This window comes from Lates calcarifer, linkage group LG9 (genome assembly GCF_001640805.2).
Source record: "Lates calcarifer isolate ASB-BC8 linkage group LG9, TLL_Latcal_v3, whole genome shotgun sequence".
NCBI lineage: Eukaryota > Metazoa > Chordata > Actinopteri > Centropomidae > Lates > Lates calcarifer.
The window spans coordinates 4,305,957-4,327,035 of record NC_066841.1 but is presented as its reverse complement, the minus strand read 5'-3'; the positions used below and the strand labels follow the sequence as shown (position 1 = coordinate 4,327,035).

The 21,079-nt window shown below is 39.0% G+C and overlaps 1 protein-coding gene across 3 annotated transcripts in view; it reads right to left on the bottom strand.

The window, feature by feature from the left end:
* lrrtm4l1 (leucine rich repeat transmembrane neuronal 4 like 1) overlaps positions 1–21,079 on the bottom strand; it is a 70,263-nt gene that overhangs the window by 12,183 nt on the left and 37,001 nt on the right. Inside the window, exon 2 of one of the 3 annotated variants that reach the window (XR_001960977.2) lies at positions 14,391–16,087. Coding sequence is in view for 1 of the 3 variants with exons in the window: in XM_018677761.2 (XP_018533277.1) it covers positions 14,457–16,087 (1,631 nt within the window). In the remaining 2 variants the exon portion in view is untranslated. Of the gene's footprint in view, positions 1–14,390; positions 16,088–21,079 lie in introns of those variants that run through there. The other 2 variants (XM_018677761.2, XR_007813846.1) reach the window with 2 other exon arrangements.

Below are 21,079 nucleotides of genomic sequence, written 5' to 3'. Positions count from 1 at the left end.
AAGAGAGACAGATGTAAATTAAAATGGACTCCCTCACATTGTAATAATCATGATAAAAACCTTTTTAGATGATTAATTACATTCTGTTTGGACAGATATTGGTACAATATTATTTTATTAGAGGTAAAACAGAAATCAGTCAACTCAAATTAGGCCTTTCATATAGGCCATTGTTTTATTCACAGTGCTGTGCTGCTGTAGTCTATATAATGTATATGCAGTATGTTCAGAAATTGATTTTGACCATGCAGAGCTGTTGGTGAGTTGAGAATACTGTTTACTGATGGATTTCCGATGGCAGTGTTACAGCTGGCAGTAGGTTAAGCGAACTATACACAAAATGGGATACTTCAAAGAAATCATAGCTATTTTAATGCCACTTTTAATTAAATACAATAAGATGTGACATTGGGCTGTTGGAAATTGTAACATGTGTCGTTCAGTATGAGAGAGTAATTGGCAGATTAACTGATGTGAATGAAAGTCCACGAGGAATGACAAAATTTGTGTCTCACTCATCATTTAGAAATGGGCTGCATTTATATAGCACTTTTCTATATTCTCCCATCAGTAATGTAAGGCACTGGCCCACTCATAAGGAGCAACTTATGGTTCAGTGTCTTGCTCAAGGACATGTCAGCAAGACTCTGTCAACTGCCTGTAATTCAGCTGTGTGTTCGTGTAAGCTTATGGATAACTGTTGGATAGCAAACCCTGGTAAACCGGTCTTGAATGTAATTAAACTGCTGAAGTGCACATATTATTCTTCCTTGGGTTGGTTACCAAACAGCTTCAGATGCTTTACCACCACCTCCGGACTGCATGCAGACCCCAGAGAAAATGAGGACTGTCTTCAGTGCCTTGGTATGATTTGCAATCTGGCCAACAGAGACTCATATATGTGGCTCAGTGAAAATGAAAGCGTATTAAATCTCATCTGTATTTTATCTCCAGTAGTAGAGTCAGTTTAAGGATTAAAGTAATGGGGCCAAATATAAATGTGCGCCCATTCATGACTATACACATGACTATTTCACCTCCAGACAAGAACATGTATCCACTTATCTCATTCGTGTAATTCCTCCACCCTGGAAAAAAAACAAAACAAAACAATTTCCTCACTTGATTGTGTACAGGGCATTTGCATTTGGAGACAATGGTGCAGATTATATGAAATCACAGGAGACCAGGCGCAGCACTAATGTGCCTCATTCAGTTATATTTTTGGTACTTGTTGAAAGAGGGGAAAAAAGAGTTACTCAAACACTTTCCCACCCCTGAATCTGAAATGGCTTTGACCTTTTGATCAAAAGGCTGCTTGTCAAAAGGTTTCTATTGCTCTGATAAGGATTGGGGTTGGATTGTATCAATTATTTCATGAAACTGTCTCCCTTCTTGATGACATATAATTTCTATCTCTGTATTGCAAAAATAGATGTGTCAGTTGTAATGGTTTTGTGTAGCTCTGTAGGCCAAAATATTCATGATCTCTCATTAGTTTCCTGGTGTGAATAAGAGTGGATAAAACATGACATCCTAAAACCCACATTACACAAAAGAAGCTGTCTCTAAGAATGGAGACATGCTATAGAAATTTAAAAGCATCCAGACTCACTGAGCGTTCTCATTAATCCTACAAAACAAAAACACAGTTTTGGCTTTAGGCTACTGAGCCTCTAGTTTCTAGCTTTCCGGCCAAAAGGTCAAGTGTGTTTATTTAAGTTTTATTTTGTTCAGCTTAATTAATTCATTAGCTTAATTTCTGACAGTACCTTGCCACGCTGAAGCAGAGCCAGTTATAAAAATGTGTTTTCCTGTGTTTAATGTCTTTGAACCCCAGTGGAAACTACAAGGCATGTTTGTGGTCTTTCTATCCTTTTTTTAAAAAAAGAAAAGAAAAGAAAAAGTTCCTCATGCAGATCCTGTTCATGTGTTTCAAATCATCTGTGACTTTCTAACATAACAGGACTTGATCCTGAGGAGCTGCCAGATGGCTGCAAGAAACATCTTTTTCATTTCTCTCCTCTTCCCACTGGAGTGGCTGTTGACACTTGCCAGAGGGTGCAATAGTGCAATTAGCACTCCTACTGCAACTACTAGTGACAGTGTCATACTAAATAGCAGGCGTAATGTGACATTTAACAGAAAATGGCATGCAAATTATATCATGATCCTGAACGTGATACCTTGAACTTCTCAAGTACCCTGGTATAAAAACACCATCAGCCAATCCTAATTTACTACAATGGAAAAAGCCTAAAACTGGAAAAGTCTTGTATCTGATAAGTAGACCCATACAACAAACAACTAACAATGGTCACAACCACTCACTGTTTAGTATTGAAACAACATAATAGCAACTCTTCAGTGAGCAACACGTCAAATATGTTAAGCTTGGTTTTTAGTAACAACAGTATGTCTGTACTGTCTTCCCTCCCCAGTTTGCAACCTCATACTGGTCCTCGAAAGCTAATCTACATATGCTTGCTTTTTAAGTGGAGAGCTTTTATGTGCTGTTTTGTTAAGGTGCTTTGTGCGGAGTAATGGGCAGTTAAGTTCATGAAAGGGTTTCTCACATCATTAGGTTTTACAAGAACTGATTTAAGGGGAGGGGAATCATTGTATTTATTAATTAATCAAATATCTAATCAGGAGCATATGCAAAAAGACTAATAAATGGGCAAAACACACACACACACGCGCGCAAAACAGCCACCAACTGTTCAGTTATTGTCTACCACATCCCAGACCTTGAAATGCACCATTGTTGCAAGATAATGTTATTCGCTTCATCTGTGAGCGGTGGCTCATCTGTATATATGACAATGTGATGATGTGCTGCATATTTGCAAGCATATGGAATATCAAAGTAAAAAATATCCATGTCAAAAGGCAACATCTTCATATTTCCTGTTCAGTCAGCTTACAATAATAACTGGCAAATCTGGGGCTGGTGAAAGGTTAGCATCTCAGCTTAAGAAATTACTTGAATATGATTAGTCAACAAACATTTAATAATTAATGTATCAATTAACTGACTAATTGTATTTACACCATTACACATCTTATATGCACCCTAAATCAGGCTGAGCTGTGAGTTCATTTTCTGTTTGGGAGTGGCTGTTATTTTCCTTCTGTCTGTCCCTATGACTGTGTACGGCATCTTGTACAGCTTGACACAACCTCATCCACACAACTTTTGTGGCAGGTTTATTTCTGTTGCTGCTGCTTCCATTTTTCCATTTTTCTGCCTCAGTCTTAATACTACTTTCCTTTTTCCAACCATGGACACAGCCATCAATCAGCAATTCGTAGTGTTATTTTTTATGTTTCACTGTAGATAGTATTGCAGGCTGTAATCATGTAGTATTAGAGTATATGTCAACAATGTAACTGTTCATCATTCTACAGACAATCTGTCTCCAGTTAAACTAAATGCAAAAAACAATCTGGCAAACAGTCAGAACTTAGGAAGACAAAACACAACTTTTTCTCAACATTTTTTCACTCCGTGACAATGGCATACAAGGTTAACTTTTCAAACTAACAGGGGTCACACTAAGTAGAAAAGCAACTTTAGGCAGCATTACTCTGATCTACAAAAAGGAGGGGCCTCCGTGGGTGGATCTGGCTGCTGCCTTATTCTAGCAAATGAACATTATGCCTATAGGGCACCATTAAAAAATATGTGATCTCCACAAATGTCTCTGCTCCCTTCTGAAAACTACAGTTTAATAATTCAAACATTTGCAGAGAAAGAGCCAGTCTTGTGAAATTAAAATTTATGTGACAAGAAGAGAAAAAAATGTACTGCAAATACAGTAATTTTTCAGCAAAAGAAGCAACGCACAGCAAAAAGATCAAGGCAGGGCCTTAAAGTATAGACTGTGTTGTACAATAGTTGCAATAATATATGAATCTGTTAATATTGGCAATTTAGGATGAAAAATTCCAGTAAGAAATATTACATATTGTGGCATAGAGAATTAAAAGTTTTAAAATGTCTCTCCTTCATAAAAAGATGCACTGAGCCTGAACTTCCTTGATTTCAATAGCTTCTAACTTTTACTGAATGGACATGTATTTCCTTAACAGACTAGAAGCACAAAACAACGAACTATGCCAAATTACAGTATAAACTACAAACAAGAGGGCTGTTATTGTCAAAGCTATGAAATCACATATACTCAGACACTTAACTGTTTTTGAAAGGCCTGTCTCTCAGGAAGAAAAGATAGAGCCTTTAAGGGCATTTTATGTGTAACTCCTCATAGCTTCAACACCCATTAAGCACTGTATGTGTAACAGAGATGGTTTTATCATAGTCCTTTGTAATAAGGATAGACTTGTCATGCAGTCACGCACTCTCTGCGTGTAGGTGATTGCATGCCACTTCTTGTCAATAATCTGTTCTGTTAAAGAATACATTCCAAATTCAGCTAAACACAATGTGAGGCAAAATTGGATGGGTATCCTTACCCTGGCTTTTGTGTGAAGGTTTACTGACAGTGGTTTGTCTAGCAGTGCATCCAACTTGGCGTACTGTATATCTCCACTGCAAGGAAAGCAGGTAAACTCAGAAAACTTTGTTCTAAAGAGAAGGCAGGTACCAACTCAACCTGGCTATCTGGAGGGTGGATTTTGTCCTAAATGTGCAGTGTAGTTGAAACAAAAAAGTGATTCATGACCAGCATGGGCAGGAGTAGGTTTCCAACTAACTGTTTTCTCAGTAATTGCTTGGTCTATAAAATGTGAGAAAATGGAAAATGGTGAGAAATGTCAGTCACAATTTCTCAGAACCCTATTTGACTTCTCTATAGAGCTTGGCTTGTTTTGTCCATAAGTCGAAGATCTACTATTAATTTACTTACTACCATATGGAAAAGACAGAGAAGAGCAGGAAATCATTACAATTTAGAGCCTGGACCTGGACCTTCTATTTTTGCTTGAAAATCAAATAGTTGATCAACTATCAAAATAAGCGCAGATTAATTTCAATGTCAATCATCTAATCAACTAATTGTTTTAGCTCTACACAGGAGGACTGCTTCATCTCAATTCTTTCATGAAACATTTGGCTTCTACTTAAAGTCTTATATTGAGATAGGCTTTGAAACTATCCTTTAATCTCTTCTTTTTGGCTGGAATGCGACAGTGAGGGCCAGCCCTATAAAGGGGAATGTTTATGACATGACTGATGGAGTTAGACCATTGGTTGACCAACCGTGATAGTCACACTCTTGGTCGGCTGGCTGTTGGACGTCCCATAGACCGTTAGTTTGTCAAAATGATTTTGTGCAAACAGTTTCTATTACATCATCAGTGAGTGCGATTTGTTTTTGTTTGCCTGCTCCATTCCTGTGTCAGGTGTCAGGGTTCTGCCTGTCAGCCAAGAACGGCATGATGGTCCCGGGAACGCGTACAGCTAAAGCGGAAACTACTGGTGTTGTGGCAAGTTAACACCAACTGACAATGCTGTCAGCAGCCTGGCAGTAGGTTCCAAATGTCCATACACAGTCTAGCCATATACTAGGTTTTACTTAGTCTTGTTTCATTATGAAATACTGGGAAGATTTACCTCTGCAGGCTAGACTGTTGATTGTCAGGTTAACAATCAGCACATCAGTCTTCAGTGGAACAGGTTGCATCTGACTGAAATATGCAACATGTGACAGGGAGTCACAAGTAATCAATCATCAAAACTGTTGATTATTTTCTTATCGATCAACTCATCTGTTCCAGCACTGTATTAAAGGTTCACTGCTTCCTATGTGTAAACTTGCAGGACCCCACACTGTAAAGACCCTGTGTGAAGTTGTGTAGGCAGATGTGTTGTTCATTTTAATTACACTTCTCTGTGTAGTGTAGCCATGTCATGATACTGCTAGTTACAATGTGCATGTATTTATGCCAGCTTTGCAGTTATAAAGACTGTGGCAGAATAAGATGTTTGTGTGTTTTCGACAGAACAAGTGAAGGTGGGTGGGTTGATGCTACTGTTATCTGAGGATGAAGTATACAGCGGCTGCCAAAGCCTGTGGTGAAAGGAAAAGGGGGGCAGGTACGAGATTATAAAATTCAATTTAGGGCAATAGAGGGGGTGGATCTTTTATATAAGGTGCCACTGAGCTGTTTTCCCCTTTTTAGTCTGAGACGCAAACACACACACACACACACACATCCACACATTAAAAAAAAAATCTGCTTTAGAATCTTCTCTGTGTTTTTGTTGTGCTATCCAGTAAAACAGAGGATCCTTATTTGTCTTAGCTGCAGGGCCAACCCAGGCTGCAGATGCTGCTAATAATATACCGCTCATTGGGGTTTGTGTTGAGTATGTATGACTGTATTGCTGCATGTACAATAGGGAGGAGCGCCTTGGGTAAAGAGCCACGTTTACAACATTTCAGTACATGCATCATCATCCAGCACAGCCTCTGTAGGGAGGAGTTCTTTTGAGGATGACCCAGCAATCGAGGAAGAGGGCATGAAATTGCCCCTCTGAGATGGCTAAGAGGTTCTTGCACTGCATAAGTGGAAGTACTTCTCACCAAGGGGTTTGCTGGCATTGTCGTCTGAGCAGCTGTTCTCACCATTCGCATTTTTATATGATAAAAAAACAAAGAACGTTTTCATTTTTCCTTCTCGCCAGCCAGAAAAAACACAGCCAAGCAATGAAAAACATACATCTTGCCCTAATTAGCCCCCCGTCATCATTAATACTGATTCATTTATTGGCTGACAGGAGCAGCATGATGTTGCTCCCACTCAAGCCTAACACACTGGGAGTTTAGAAACAGCATTAAGCAGTAACAGAAAGCTTTCTATTAACCATAAAATCCTCTTAATAATTCAGTCTTTTAAAACTCTATCTAGCTTGATCACAGAAATTATGAATTTAATAATTTAGGACCAGAGAGGATTTCACGATGCACACATTAAAAGCTGCTGTTTCAGTGCCTGCAAGGGAGAATCTGAAGAAAAAAAAAGTGGGAGTGCAAATGACTTAACGGGAATCTGGAATATGAGACCTACTGTATATTCATTGAGATCTCTCTCCGTGGTGCACGCCTGCTTGCACTTAAGCTCTTAATGGTTCCTTAAAACTGATGAGGTAAAGGGGAGAGGGAGCGGAAAATGAAAGTGTTCTTCCAAATGGTTTTTGGAGGAATGCCTGTCAAGTGGAACGGGACTGGAGGGGAAATTAGCCAGGGGACATGCAAAGTGAGCGCTGTGGCTGGCTGTGTGACATCCTTCTCTCTTCAAAGCTGTCTGAGGGGAGGGAGGGGGGTACCGGCGCAGTATCTCCGAGATGCAGGGAGCGCTTGAGGAAAAGACCAGAGAGAGACGGTGAACTGGCAAACCCGTTTTTTTCAGTCTCTCACAAGAGACAATCACAACCTCAGTTACCTGGTGCTGTTAGACTGTTTTTGTGATTGTTTTTGCCATGAAATTATTTCCATCTGTTTTCTGGTCCCTTAAAAGTTGTACATGCTGCTGCTGGATTTTAACCATCTATCATACTGACTAATGATGACTACAGACTGTGGCCTTTATAAAAGACTTAAACACATTACACCACATTAAACAAATGTATTTCCAGCTGGCTTTGTTTCTTCTCTTTTATCTGTATCTACAAGAGCCATTGTCATTATGGTGTAAAAATGCAAGACCAGGCTTTCTCCAAGAAACACTGTATATACAACTAAACTGCAATGACTTTGTAGTGGCAATATAATCACTGGCTGTATTAAGTTCAGAGACAAACAGATAATGCTAGAAGAGTGGAGTCTCCAAGACATGGAGGGGTGTGCATGTCTGTCATACCAGAGACTGAGGTTTGCAAAGCCCTGTCTATGGTTTACGGTCAGTAAACAGCCATCAAACAGGTTCAATCATAACTTACAGGTAGATACCATAAAAGTGGATCCTAATGGGACTTTTTATGGTTCTAAGCCCATAAACTGTGGGGTCCCTCAAGGAAATATCTGGGCCCATTATTGTTTCTAACATGGCATAAAATCTGCTTCTTCGTGTGACTTCTCTCTTCTCTATGTAGATGACACTGAAACTTTCATAGATAATTTGTTGAGTACTGAGGTGGGAAAATTATTGTTTGGCTCTTTGATTATATACTTTCTCTTCATCTAAGAAAAGCAGGACAATTCTGTTTGGATCACAAGTCAAGCTAATAAAGTATGCCAAATTTTGGTTAAGGTAGATCATACAGTCATTGCAGTTAAAACTACAGTTAGTTATTTAGGTTGGTCTTCAATAATCAGCTCTCAGGAGAGCATAATTAAGTTTATGCTCTCCAAAGCTCTACAAAGCATAAACACAAGCACAGCCAGAAAAGCAGCCCCACTTTGAGAATGTAATGTCAAAAATTCTGGAGCTGTAGTTCAATGTCACTTTGATTATGCTGCCACCTGCTGGCACAGCAGTTGTCCCCAACTCATTAACAACAATGTGTGGACTGCCAAAAATAAGGTTACATCCAAACTTTCTCCTTAAGCACATCTAAATCAAGCACATTTGCAAAATATCAATTTCCTTGCAGTGGAGAGAAGAATTATCCAAATTAAGTTAAGTCTCACTTTCAAAATTGTAAAGAATACGGCTCCTGGTTACTTAACTAATTATTTTAGTCTCAAAATTCAAGAGTTCCTTGGGCAAGAATAAATTTTTATACACTGCTTTACTACTGCTGTGATCTTTGGGATATCTGAAGCAACAGGCAAACGAGAGGGGTTTTAAAATCTGGTAAAGTAGTCACAGTCTTGAAATTACTTTTTTGGTTGTTAAATAAATCTATCTACAAAAAGTAACTGCTGCAAATTAATTTTATATATAAAAAAAAAACTGTATGCAGTCTACTGAACTTTATTATTAACATTAATTAATGGTATCAGCAATTGTAATATTAGTCTCTTCATATTAAGATATATCGCCACACTTTTATTGTCCAAATAATATCTGACACTAGTGGTAAAAAACACTGGTGGTATTCCATAATCTGTCAGTAAGAAAGCAGTAAAACAGAACTCTTACAATAAGCTCAATTTGCTAGTAAAGACTGTGCCATTTAGGCTTTGAACATGGCAGACATGTAATACCTAGAGCGGAAATATCCATCAGTATTCGGTGATTGAAATATAGCCAGGTAACACTAAAAGCCATGGATTGTGTCTTTGTCTTTCACAGGTTCCAGTGCATGTACTGCTTTGAAAAGGCACTTCTTACCTGAAAACAACAGTGTTTTCACTTGTTTTGTCTGATTGGACATCTTGTAATGACTGTGTAGGCATTTACAACAGTGCTTGATTGACATTTTTCTGACTCAAGAAAAGGTGAAACAACTTTTACTTTTATATACATGCTTTTTGTACATGTGACAGCAGAATGGGGGTAAATGTTAAGTTGTTAAAGCCAAAGAAGATAAATGGAGGTGTAGTCTATATTAGCTGTTCTACATATTTGTGGCTGTTGTTTAAGTTAAACCAGATATTAGGTATCAAAGATTTGAGGAAAAATGGATTTGTGATTTGTCTTAACAGTATTGTGTTAGCCATTTAAATTGTGGTTACTGTCTGCAAGTACTAATAATGTAGTTGCTTGTTGTTTAGATCTTCCTCCTTTTTTCATAAAAGTCAACTTCTAGATAGAAGCATTTTTAATTATGGGTATAACTGACATTCAGTAATATTCAAGAATAATATTAGAACATTAGATTTGTTGTATTGATTGATTTAACAGCTACATAGTATGTCAGACTGCTGGTAAGCCACATCTGACAGTGTTTTGATATTGAACTGACTACCTTGTGATACAGTTGACAGCCCTGCACTGCACTGGAGCTGTTTGAGCTAACTTTCATATTAGCCTAATAGACTGACAGGAGGAGCTGCTCACTGCTCTAAATCCCGAAGATCCCAGCTTTCTGTCATTTACACTGCACAACTGCAGTGCTACCCGCTAGGGCGATCTTCCAGACAGTTTATGTAGAAAACTTCTCAGTGTTCAATTTGATTCAGATTACTGGTGTCACAATTCAATAAATAGAGAGGGTGGCGCTGTTGTCTGTGACTGCTATTCCAGTGCCCTCAGTGTCAAACCATTCAGTAATGTTGCAGGTCCACTGAAATGCAAACTGAAATCAGGCCACTGTCACTGTCTGTCCAAACAGAAAGAAAAAAAGTGTGTGAGTAGACAGCTTTGTATTTAAAGTTAACTGCAATAATAGAATGGAAGTATAATGGTAATATACTGGCTGCCACTACAGGCTAAATGTCTTCTGTAAAACTAAAGGTGGTCTACGTGTTCTGGAGCAAGGGGAGAGAATGAAGTCTCCAGCAGCGAAGAACACCCTTGGTGCTGTGAGGCTAGTACCAGGGAAATCCACTGTTATCCACCGCTTTGTTTGGATGCAGTTCTGTTGACATGAAACAGACTGTGGACTGAGTTATTCTCTTTGTCTAATCAGAGCTGGCTGAAACACTTCCCTTCTTTGAAGATTAACTACACTACTATTGATGATTTGAATCAATTATTTCTCTCAGTCTCGCTTTTCAAGGCACTGTTAATTATGTAAGTTAAAATTATAGTTGAGGCTCTAGTGATTTAAAAATTGCTCTCTTTTAAGTCACAAATTTGAAACTAAAATAATTAATCATTCCAATCTACCAAATATAAACAATATAGCTGATTATATTACTGTTAGCATTGGCTTAGCAAGGGCTGATGGCTTTGCACTTATTTTGGGACCAGTTTGTTCCTACTTCTGTTTTTCTTTTCTCCAAGTGGGATATATTGTAGCTGACAGAAATTCCCAAAACCTCCAACTCAAGACAGCCTGAACTGTATTTTCCATTCAACTGTTCAAATTTACATTCTATAGCAATATGATGTGAATGCAGCACTAGTGAATGGATTGTGACGATCTCAGCAAACACCCAGCATGCCTGCATCTAACTCCAACCTGAACAGAAGTCTAATCAGCCAGAGTAAATGATAACACCTGTCTGGGTTTGCAGGGGCAATCGAAGTTTCCAGCCTCTAAACCTTTAAAAACCAAAGTGAAAGAGACAGTGAACTGCTCATACCATTTTCCTGCTGGGCTCCGACACTATTCTGTGCCAGTCTTGACAATACCTCACGGAATCCTAGCCACAGCAGGGTAAATGTGTTGTGTTGGCTTTTGTTCTTGCACATTGCCATCCACAGGGACTGCTGGCGCTGCACAGAGCCATAATGAAAGGCACAGCCAGCTGTGCCGGCCAGCAAGATGGCACCTTCATCAAACTAAGCCGGGCTGACGCCAGTTTGTCAATTATTAAAGGCCTGAAATAAGCAACAGTGTACAACCACCCCCACCCCCCACCCCCACCTTCAAACAAACTACTGTATACACCTGTCAGTGATGTTTAAAAGGAGAGACTGTCTTTGATACGATGAGCTTTGGATTATAGTTATATAGCAAGAGACAATACTCTGACGCTGATTGCTACAGAAATATTTGCAGAGCCTTGAGAAAATCAGAACAATGCTTTTGTTGTGCAGCTAACTGCAGCCATGTTGCGTACTGGTGCCAGATGTATGACTAACACAGCAGGCACAGGACTGTTTATACCGCTGCCTGAACCTGCGTCTCTCAGCCTTTTTCTAAGCCTGGCTTTAGGCTCCAAAATAAATCGTCATGTGATAAAGTGAATTTATTTATGACATACCACACTGCATTTAGCATAGAATTTGGCAGCAGCTTCAAATTGATTATACATTAATGACAGGTTTGGAAAATATTTATTTATCTTTCTTAAAAAGACATTAAACACATCATTATTATATTTTGGATGCTATGGAGTGCTTTGAATTGTAAATAATTACAGTATCAATTTTCTGCCATGGTTCAGTTTTTTACCGAAGTCCCAAAGGGATTGGAGAATAGAAATGGATAGCTCTGTAAATATACAGAGGCACAAAATTAACTTCTTACATTCTTCTATACAGTGACATTAACACTGTCATAACTTCTGCCTCCTGTCACTTCCACATTTACACCGTGGCAGACCTTGTATGAGGGGTCAAAGTTAAACTTAACTAAACTTTGGCTGCAAAACTGCAAAAATAGGGGCACTGAAAATAATAGGCTTGGTGTTAAAGCACAGTTAGCGGTCTCTGATGAGCCCATATATCAAGCAAGCAAGCAACAACAGTCATTTTTGTCCTTTTTTCATGCACATTGCACAAGTCCAAACCCTGATCTCCAGAGAGCAGCTCAGAACTGGGTAGATGTCACTGAGCATGTTCAGGAAACCTGGCTCTGTGTCTAAAAAAGCAAAGATATCATTATTTTATGTGTTTTTACATAGTTTTTGGATGACAGTGGAGTGCCATAAGCTAAATCAAGCTGTGCCTCATCTTGTAGCACAAAGTTTTACTCAGAAAACCTGATACATTTTCTGAGGGGAAAAAAAACAACCTTAACTTCTTCTCCCTGCCATGAGTAGCAATTGAAATTACAGAAATACATGAAGTGGAACTTCATGACTACTGAATTTCTGAGAGGAGCCACAACTTTCTGCATGAATAGCATCCTAATTGGCTTTAGATTTAACACTGGTTTTGCCCCTTAACCATCACTGGACTATACCTTTCAAGTGCTCTTTCACTCAAAGAGAGCACCCAGAAGACAGTCGCTGATTGCTTGATTAGCTGCTACCTTACGAAGTCATATGCATACAGATGGCAAGCACAAATTGCATTTTCATGTATGGAAATCTGTTGGTAAGGCAGAACAAAACAGACAGTTGTGCACTGTGAAACCTCATAAATCAATTTGGTATCACAAAACTATTCTTTACCATTGGCTTTTGAAATTGTTTATAGATTGCCCATATAATCATGATCTTCACAAGCCTGACAATTCCACTAGAGCTCAAAACGGTAAGGCTTAGCTTTATTGTAACCGTCAAGCTTTCCTTCTGAGCAAGGAACATGAGGAAAGATGTAATAAACAAATCGAAGTAACTGCAAGTAGAAGCTTGAGAACAATTTTACAGTCACATATAAAAAGGTAAAAGCCAGAAGTGCTCCACTGTCAATATCAAGAGATTTATGACTTATATAGAATGGACTGACTTGGTTGACTTGCTTTAAATTTATTTGACCTTCACTTGATGCTGTAATACTGACAGGTCCCATAGAAAAAATATATGCTGTGCTGTACATAATCAATTACCCTTGCTGAATGCTTTTACTTTTAATGCTTTTTTTCTACAGGGAAGTAAGTGCCAAATCTTTTTTTTTTTTTTTTCCTATTTTTCCATTTGCATAATATACAGCAACTTCACAATAATTACATTTTGTACCTAAAGTTCATAATACATATTTTCAGTCTTATTGAGTCTCTATGAAAATTCAGTCAAACCAATTGTTATTTACTGAAATTCAAAAAGAGAAATTACAATTTCTGATGATGTCAGATATTTTGTTGTCTTTTTGTTTCGTACTTTTGATATCCTTATAAAACAAAATGTTTAGTGAGCAGTAATTCAATTAACCTTTTAAATTCTGTTGGAGTTTTCAGGTGTAATTACACCTAATTCACAGCAGAGGGTCCATATTTAAGCCATATCATAAGTTTATATCATTATTATATTGCCTCGCCTCTGTGCAGATTACCATAAATCTTCCCCTACAACTGACGACGTATGCACTTCCAGAGCAACTTTAGGGTGAGGGTTAGGGTGCACGTCCGTACCTGAGACCATGCAGGTCTTTCAAACAATGCAATTCAAGCACAACTGTAAAATTCTGATCAATAGTTTCCATTAATAATATAAAATGAACATTTCCAGCAAAATAAGTTCTGTATGTCTATATAATGTAGCAGTGCACACCCACCCCATTGTCCCCCTCCCCCAAACACGCATACAAACACAAGTGCCAAACAAATTCCTTAAACATTTGAGAGTCATGCCATGCTGATGTGGAGTGTTGTCTGTGAAATAGTTAGACAGTGTCCAATTAGTCATGGTCCCCAATACATTTTCAGAAATTAGATAACAAATAATAGAAAGATAAATACTGTTTCTGAACAGTAATTAAAACCACGCTAAATTGACTTCAAAGAACACAAAATTCAGTATTGCATTTTTGTTATAATGTGGTCTTCTGACCCTGAGTTGTAGAGTCCTTCCCCTGGATCAGATTTGTTGTTTTCTAGTTTCCAGTTAAAGGTTAAATTTAATCTTAGTATTTTAAGGGTAAAAACCTGAATAATTGGAGACATCTAACATTTGAAGTCAAGCGTGTTATGAACGAGGAGTCAAGGGTGCTTAACTGTGATTCAATAGTGTCTTTTTACAGGGTATACTTGATAAAGGATTTACCTCTCTGTTGAGCCTTTGTATTTTGATTTTGAGTTTTTATTTTTAGGCTGATGCGATGGATCATACCTCACACTCCCTGGAGCCAGAAATTGTGCATGTGCAGGAACCAGTGCCATTGCCTAGCACCTCCAATGCCTCTGGTGTGGCAGCGGGGTTGTAGCTCATGTAATACTCTTGGAGCTGGGAGCTCAGGTTCTGCTCTGGCTCTGGACTCTTTTTGCGACGCTTCCGCCCCACCATGGATCTCTGCTGCAGCAACCTGGTTGCACCCGGGTAGCGCCGCCACAACACATAGATAATTGTCAAGATTAGGGACATGGTGAAAAAGAGAGCCACACTGCCCACCACCACTTTGTGCAGAGTCATGTGCTCCATCTCTGGGGGTGGTGTGTAAGTGGGTCGAGTGCGAGCAACTGAGTCTCTAGGATCTTTGCTCATATGCCCTGGAAAGGTAGGATGAGGAATAGGTCGAGGTCTAAATGGTGGGAGAGGACCAAATGTGCTGCTTGGTGGCATAAGTGGGGAGCCGCTAGTGGGGGCAAAGGTTGGTTCAGCAGTGGCTTCAGAAATCAGCTCAGACATTGGTGAGGGTGTTTCAGTCAGGACGTAATCAGTCTCCTCACAAATACCATGGCTCCTTGTAGCTTCCATAATCTTTTCTCCCTGAAGATACTTTGGGCTACTGCATATCATAGTGGTATCTTTACTGCCCCGAAAATTCCTCAACCAAGCCACAAGGGGGCATATGCCAGTTCCGCAATCCCACATGTTCCCAGCAAGGCTGATGGAGGTCAGTGAGATCCATGCTGACACTGCCTCCTGAGACACATTGGACAGTTTGTTGGATTCCAGATTGAGAACTTGAAGGTTGGGCAAGCAGTGAAACACAGCTGGGTCCAGGGTCTGGATTTCATTTCCCGACAGATCAAGTTTCTGCAATGTATACCAAGTCCATGGAAGGCCCTGGTTAACCACCCTGATGCGGTTCCACTGCAGATACAGTGACCTCAGGTTGGCTAGGCGTGGAAACAGAAAAAAGTTGATCCGAGAGAACTGGTTGTGCTCCAGATGCAACTCCATCAGCTTCTGTAAGCCCAAAAATGTGGTACGGGTAAGAGCTTTGATTCGATTATACCCCAAATCAAGAAACTCCAAACTTCGGCACTCTAGGAATGCTCTAATCGGGATGTTAGACAGACCATTTGAGCGTAGGTGGAGGTTTTGCAATTTTCGTAAGCCGTGGAATTGACCCGGCTGCAGGATTTCCAACTTGTTGTAGGACAAGTCCAGGCTGCGTAGATTGGGAATTCCATGGAATGTTGAATTATGCAGTGATGCGATCCTGTTGGAGCTCAGTATTAGCTCTTTAAGCCGGCGGACCCCCTGGAAAGCTCTGCTGTCAACAGCTGAAATCTGATTGTGATCTAAATATATCCAGAGAAGCTGGCTGAGGTGAGCAAATTGATAGGGTAGCAGGGTGTGCAGTTCATTGTAGCGCAGGGAGAGGCCCTGGCAGCCTATTGAGATGTTTTCTGGGACATCTAAGAAGCCAGATGAATCACAATGGACAGTTTTTCCCTCACATCGGCAGCTATTGGGGCAGGTGCGCTCACCAAAGCTGAACAACAGGGGAGCCCGCAAGAGGAGGAGGAGAGGAAAGAGGAGGTGTGTCAGTCGTCCATCACACAGCAGTGGACCTAAAATAGAGTCAGATGGAGAGAGTAGAGAGGAATTAACTGAAGATCATATCACATTTTGAGGTATTATTTGAAAATAAGCCATGGACAAAACAAAAACTCAGTGTCCTCTGTCAAGAAAAAATGAAAAGTTAGATAATTACAAGAAGAGCTGATTTGTATGAATGGAAAAAGATAGATGAAAAAAGAATGATCTTCAGGAAAACATCCTGAAAGCTTAGTGCAGTTGAAAAAGACCGAAATATGAAATCTGCTATATTAAAAGATACAGATCTCATAGATAAAGTTCTTTCTTCCTTCTATACTCAGTGAAGAATTACATGTCAGCATCCTCTCACCAGTGACAATGTCAGTCTCTATCCTCTCTCTATTATCAGAGATAACGATGGGGAAAATATGTTCACAATCCAAATTACACTGACATTATTTAGTAAAATACTGATTTTGAATGAAGCTATATTCTGGATCCTTCAGTACTAGCAAACATTTTTATATAGCTATGGTAAAAATCACAATCTATACTCTGCATTTATTTTTATCTGTATGATCAAAGGTCATGTCACAGGTTCCTGCGATAATGCAGTAATTGAGATCTTGCTCTCTTCAAACATATTAATATTCTGAACATAGACTTCTCAAGGATGATGAACATCTGGACAAATATTGCACACATCTGTTACAGGTTAAGATACCATAAGACTAACTGCTATATATGTAAGAACTTCAAGAAGTTGAGTAGTTTCAGTGGATCAGGTGAAAGAACTGTTTTCTCTGGATTAGCACAAACCTGGCAAAATCACAAGTTTTAACACTGTGTTTAAGAAGTGTTTGATCTCTATTGTTGGTTTGAAAAGGGGAAATCGGATGCATTTTTCACTTTGTCAGAGAAAAATCAGTGATATTTTCCTCCTCAAAGTGAGACATGATCTGATATTTCTTAATCTCTAAAGAACAATTTCAAACTAAAACTATGAAATATCTTGTCCTCTGGATCAAATACAACCTTAACCTTTACAATCCATGTAAATGCAAGTACTGACAAATTAAAGGTTCTACTGTGAGGGTGTCTGAGGGTCTCAAAGCCCCTCTTTATATACAGTCCTTCAAATTAAGGACAACGCAGCAGGACAATGATTATAGCCATAAAGGCAATGCAATCAAGGTGAGTTTTTTTCAAGATAAAAGAGTGGACTGTTCTCAACAGTTCAAGTTGCTCACCTAATATAAAACACCCTTAAATTAACGCTGACAGTTGGTTCTTTAACCTTACAATCTAGTTTGACTTCAAACTTTACATGGCACAGTACAGAGCCAACACAAAAGATGTGTCAGAGTCCTAATACATTTTGACTGTGCTATATGTCAAGGGACACATCCTTGACCCAGGGCTCTCTTCTGGACTCACTCTGAGTAACGCTCAGACTACGATATTCATATCTCACGACAATGCAAATGCACTTTTGCCTCTGCTCAGGCATCTGTCTGCTTTCATGTTTAGTTCTGTGGAAGCTGCTTTGCTGTTAACAGCTACAGATTTTACATTTAACAATGAAGTGCTAGTCCACAAAAGCACAAAGGGAGGGAGGGTGTTAATTGTGTTTGGACAGGCTGGAATGGCAGTGTTTCTGACTAGAAAATTGGCAAAAGCAGGGATTACAGGCAGTATTGTGGAGATATAAAAAGTAGTAGTTGCACAAATCATGCAATTAGGTTATTTATAATACAGGTAAATTGACGGTCAAGTTGTTTTTAATAATCAATGATGCAACAGTAGTTGTAGTTTTAATGGCAGAATAAATATAATTTGTTGAATGGCTGAGAATTGTGTGTGTGTGTGTGTGTGTGTATATGCTGTTATTGCACAAGCTTAAGGCTACAAGTCTCTAAAAATGTTACATATGAATGAAGAACACCTTCACCTCTCTCTTCACAAATGGGTTGCCAGTAAAAAACATATTAACAGAACAAAGAAATCTGATTACTCATGATTAAACATTAGCATTAATTCATGCATACTTAAATATAAGTTATTTAAGTATGCATGCATCAGTTGACCTGATGTCTCCCACGAAACTGTACTTAGAAGGAATTGTGAGTGTGCTCACTGACACAATGCATTCCTAAGCCCCTAACCATGGCCACCTCTCCTGCATACATATCCTCTTATTAAATGCTTATCTTAACCTAAACCTAATTCTAATCTCAGCCATTAAAACAAGTCTTAACCCCCAAACAGCACTTTGAAGAAGTCAGTTATGGACAAAATGTCTCCACTTTCCAAAAATGTCCTCACTCTCAACATCTAAACTGAACTGGCTGTCACAAAAACAGTATAAGAGTGTGCACACATGTATGCGCACGCACACATGCGCGCGCGTGTGTGTGTGTGTGTGTGTGTACGGCCAAATGTTCTGATTTGGTTTGTATATGCATTAAAAGTTACTGTTTGACTTTGGACAAGGTTTATAAAATGACAGCAAGTGAATGACATGAATACAAAGAGAAGTGCATCACGTTACTAGTACGATGTGCAACTCTGCATACATGAGTTTTGGAGAGACATACGGCTTTCCAGAACAGTAAGGCCCAGTAGACGGACATTATTCAAGACAAACAGAGAGAGACTGTAATGATGCTGGAAAACTGCATTCATTTACAATGCAAGTTTGTAAATTGGCACATCAGGTTTATTGTAATCAGCCTGTACAGTATGTACTCTACTCACACTGACTACTTCTCAGAAAGCTGTAAATAAACGTGATATGAAGTGTTGTGTTATGCCTCTTGTAAATGTTCATTACAGGGTTCAATATGCAGCTTTAATATATTACAGCCAGGCTTCTCAGAAAATCACTTTGTTTCTGTGTGCTAACCTGCTGTGGAATATACTACAGTATGCAGAGCATACTTTTCTGCATCATTATCCCACAATTTGGGGGGGGGGTTGTCACACAACACTGACAATTTCATGCTAACATGGGTAGCAAACATGCAGTGTTCCACATCACCTGCATTAATTACCTGTATCATTATGCTATACCTCTATATCATGGGTTTGTTTTGAGCCTTGAAACAGTCAAACAAGAACAACCACAAAAACACTTTCATCTGTGAGGCAATTTAATTTCCTACATTTCCTAAATGAAATGCTTTGGAATTTGTTTAGCAGTTCTTGCCACTGAAATGTCTTCCTTGCAATTAGAATTAATTAGATAACAGTAGGTGTAGAACAATATGCCAAATTAAAATTTTGATGTATAAGTTTTTAGTTTGGGTGTTACAGTTCCAGGCTCCTGTGTAACATTAATTAGCATCTGTGTGCTAGTGCATGCCATTGCACAATCTTAACAGATGTGCTCTGATGGCAATTACCACATGAGTACTAGAAAGCACTCAGAGAGCACAGAGCTCCCCAAATGTCACACAAACTTATGCATTTGTTATTTTAGTAATGCAAAATGCCAAGATATGATTAACATGCATCTTGAACAGCATTAAAATTGACATAGTGATAGATGGCCATGGGATAGATCCAGGTGATTTTCTTTCAAGTAAGTGTGGTACCAAAACATGACCTTAATAGTCATGATATTTCCTGCTTACTAACTGTGACACTGACAATTAAATGTTGCGCTAAACTTTATGCTTAATGCTACTAATGGAAGTAAAAAGAGACCTGATGTGAAATCTTACTACATTTTCATGAATATGCCAGCGTGCAAGCAAAAATTAGAGCAGCAGAAGGTAGTGGGGCGGTAAAGGAGGTAAATGCACTCTAGTGATAATGAGTATATGAGAATGAGTTAAGATACACGCTGTGTGAAAATGCATGCTATAAATAAATCCATGGAGTCCTCCAAGCAATAGATTCACCACCACTTCCATCACCTCTATTAGGGACTGTGTAATCTGGCCAAGCATCCATAGCACTATAGACACTCATCAGTTTTCCCTTAATGATAATCCCAGTGGAGCATCTAGAAGGGTCTGTTGTGAACCTGCAAGGAAAGCTCACCATGTCATATCATTTAAACTACATTCAGGATCTAGTGTGCATGTACCCTAAAAACAGGGAAGAAGATTCGGGCATATTTCATGAGGAAGAAAACTCCAGGCTGTACTGATAGAAAGCACAGTATTCTGCCACTGGCATCTCCGCATGACAAAATCATTAATTAGCATGCCTTGTTTGAGCATGGATTTCTGCATGGACAGAAGAGTGATAAAAATCCACGTGTACATCGGGCTCCCATGGGAGGCTTTACAGCCAGAATGAAGTGAGAGTTTCACTTAAGCACAGATTGATTTTTCAATCATTAAATATGTGTTATGTGCAAACACCACTCAGGTTTTCCTCTGGTTTCATGCCTCAGATGTTGTATGCATGGATACACCTTAAGAAACCCATGGAATATTAGAGGAACTGCTATTAAATCTGCTCCCCCTCAGACGAGATTTGATCTCATGTGGTAAGCCACGTACATCTGTTTACCTGGCCTCTCTTTTTAGTAGAGCATGACCAATCAGAGCCAGAGGGTTTTCAAGATTTCATATCTTGTGGAATCTTGGAGATTTGAACAGCTTGTAGTACAGCAACACAGTAGTAACTTAAGTGTAATTGTCTCAAGGGTAAATCTGAAACAAACTTTCAGATATCAGCTATGTTTTCGCACTTATTTTACACTTAAGTATGAGTGGTGGTATTAGTGGAGCGATCTAATTTTTCTGCAAGACATCTAACTGCGTAATTCAGCCAACAAAGGCTTTCTACCATCTTCTCAAAACTGTACCCCTGGTTAGTCCATAATGTTGGTGACTTGACTCAAATTGAATCTGAAGTTAAAGCTATATGAATACTGTAGTTATATAAATATATAATGCTAGCTCAAACACTATATTAAAAGAGAACTCCACCGATTTAACACTACATTCATATAACATAGCTGGACTCATGACGTTTTATAAAATCTATCAAAATTGATGCAGCAGAAC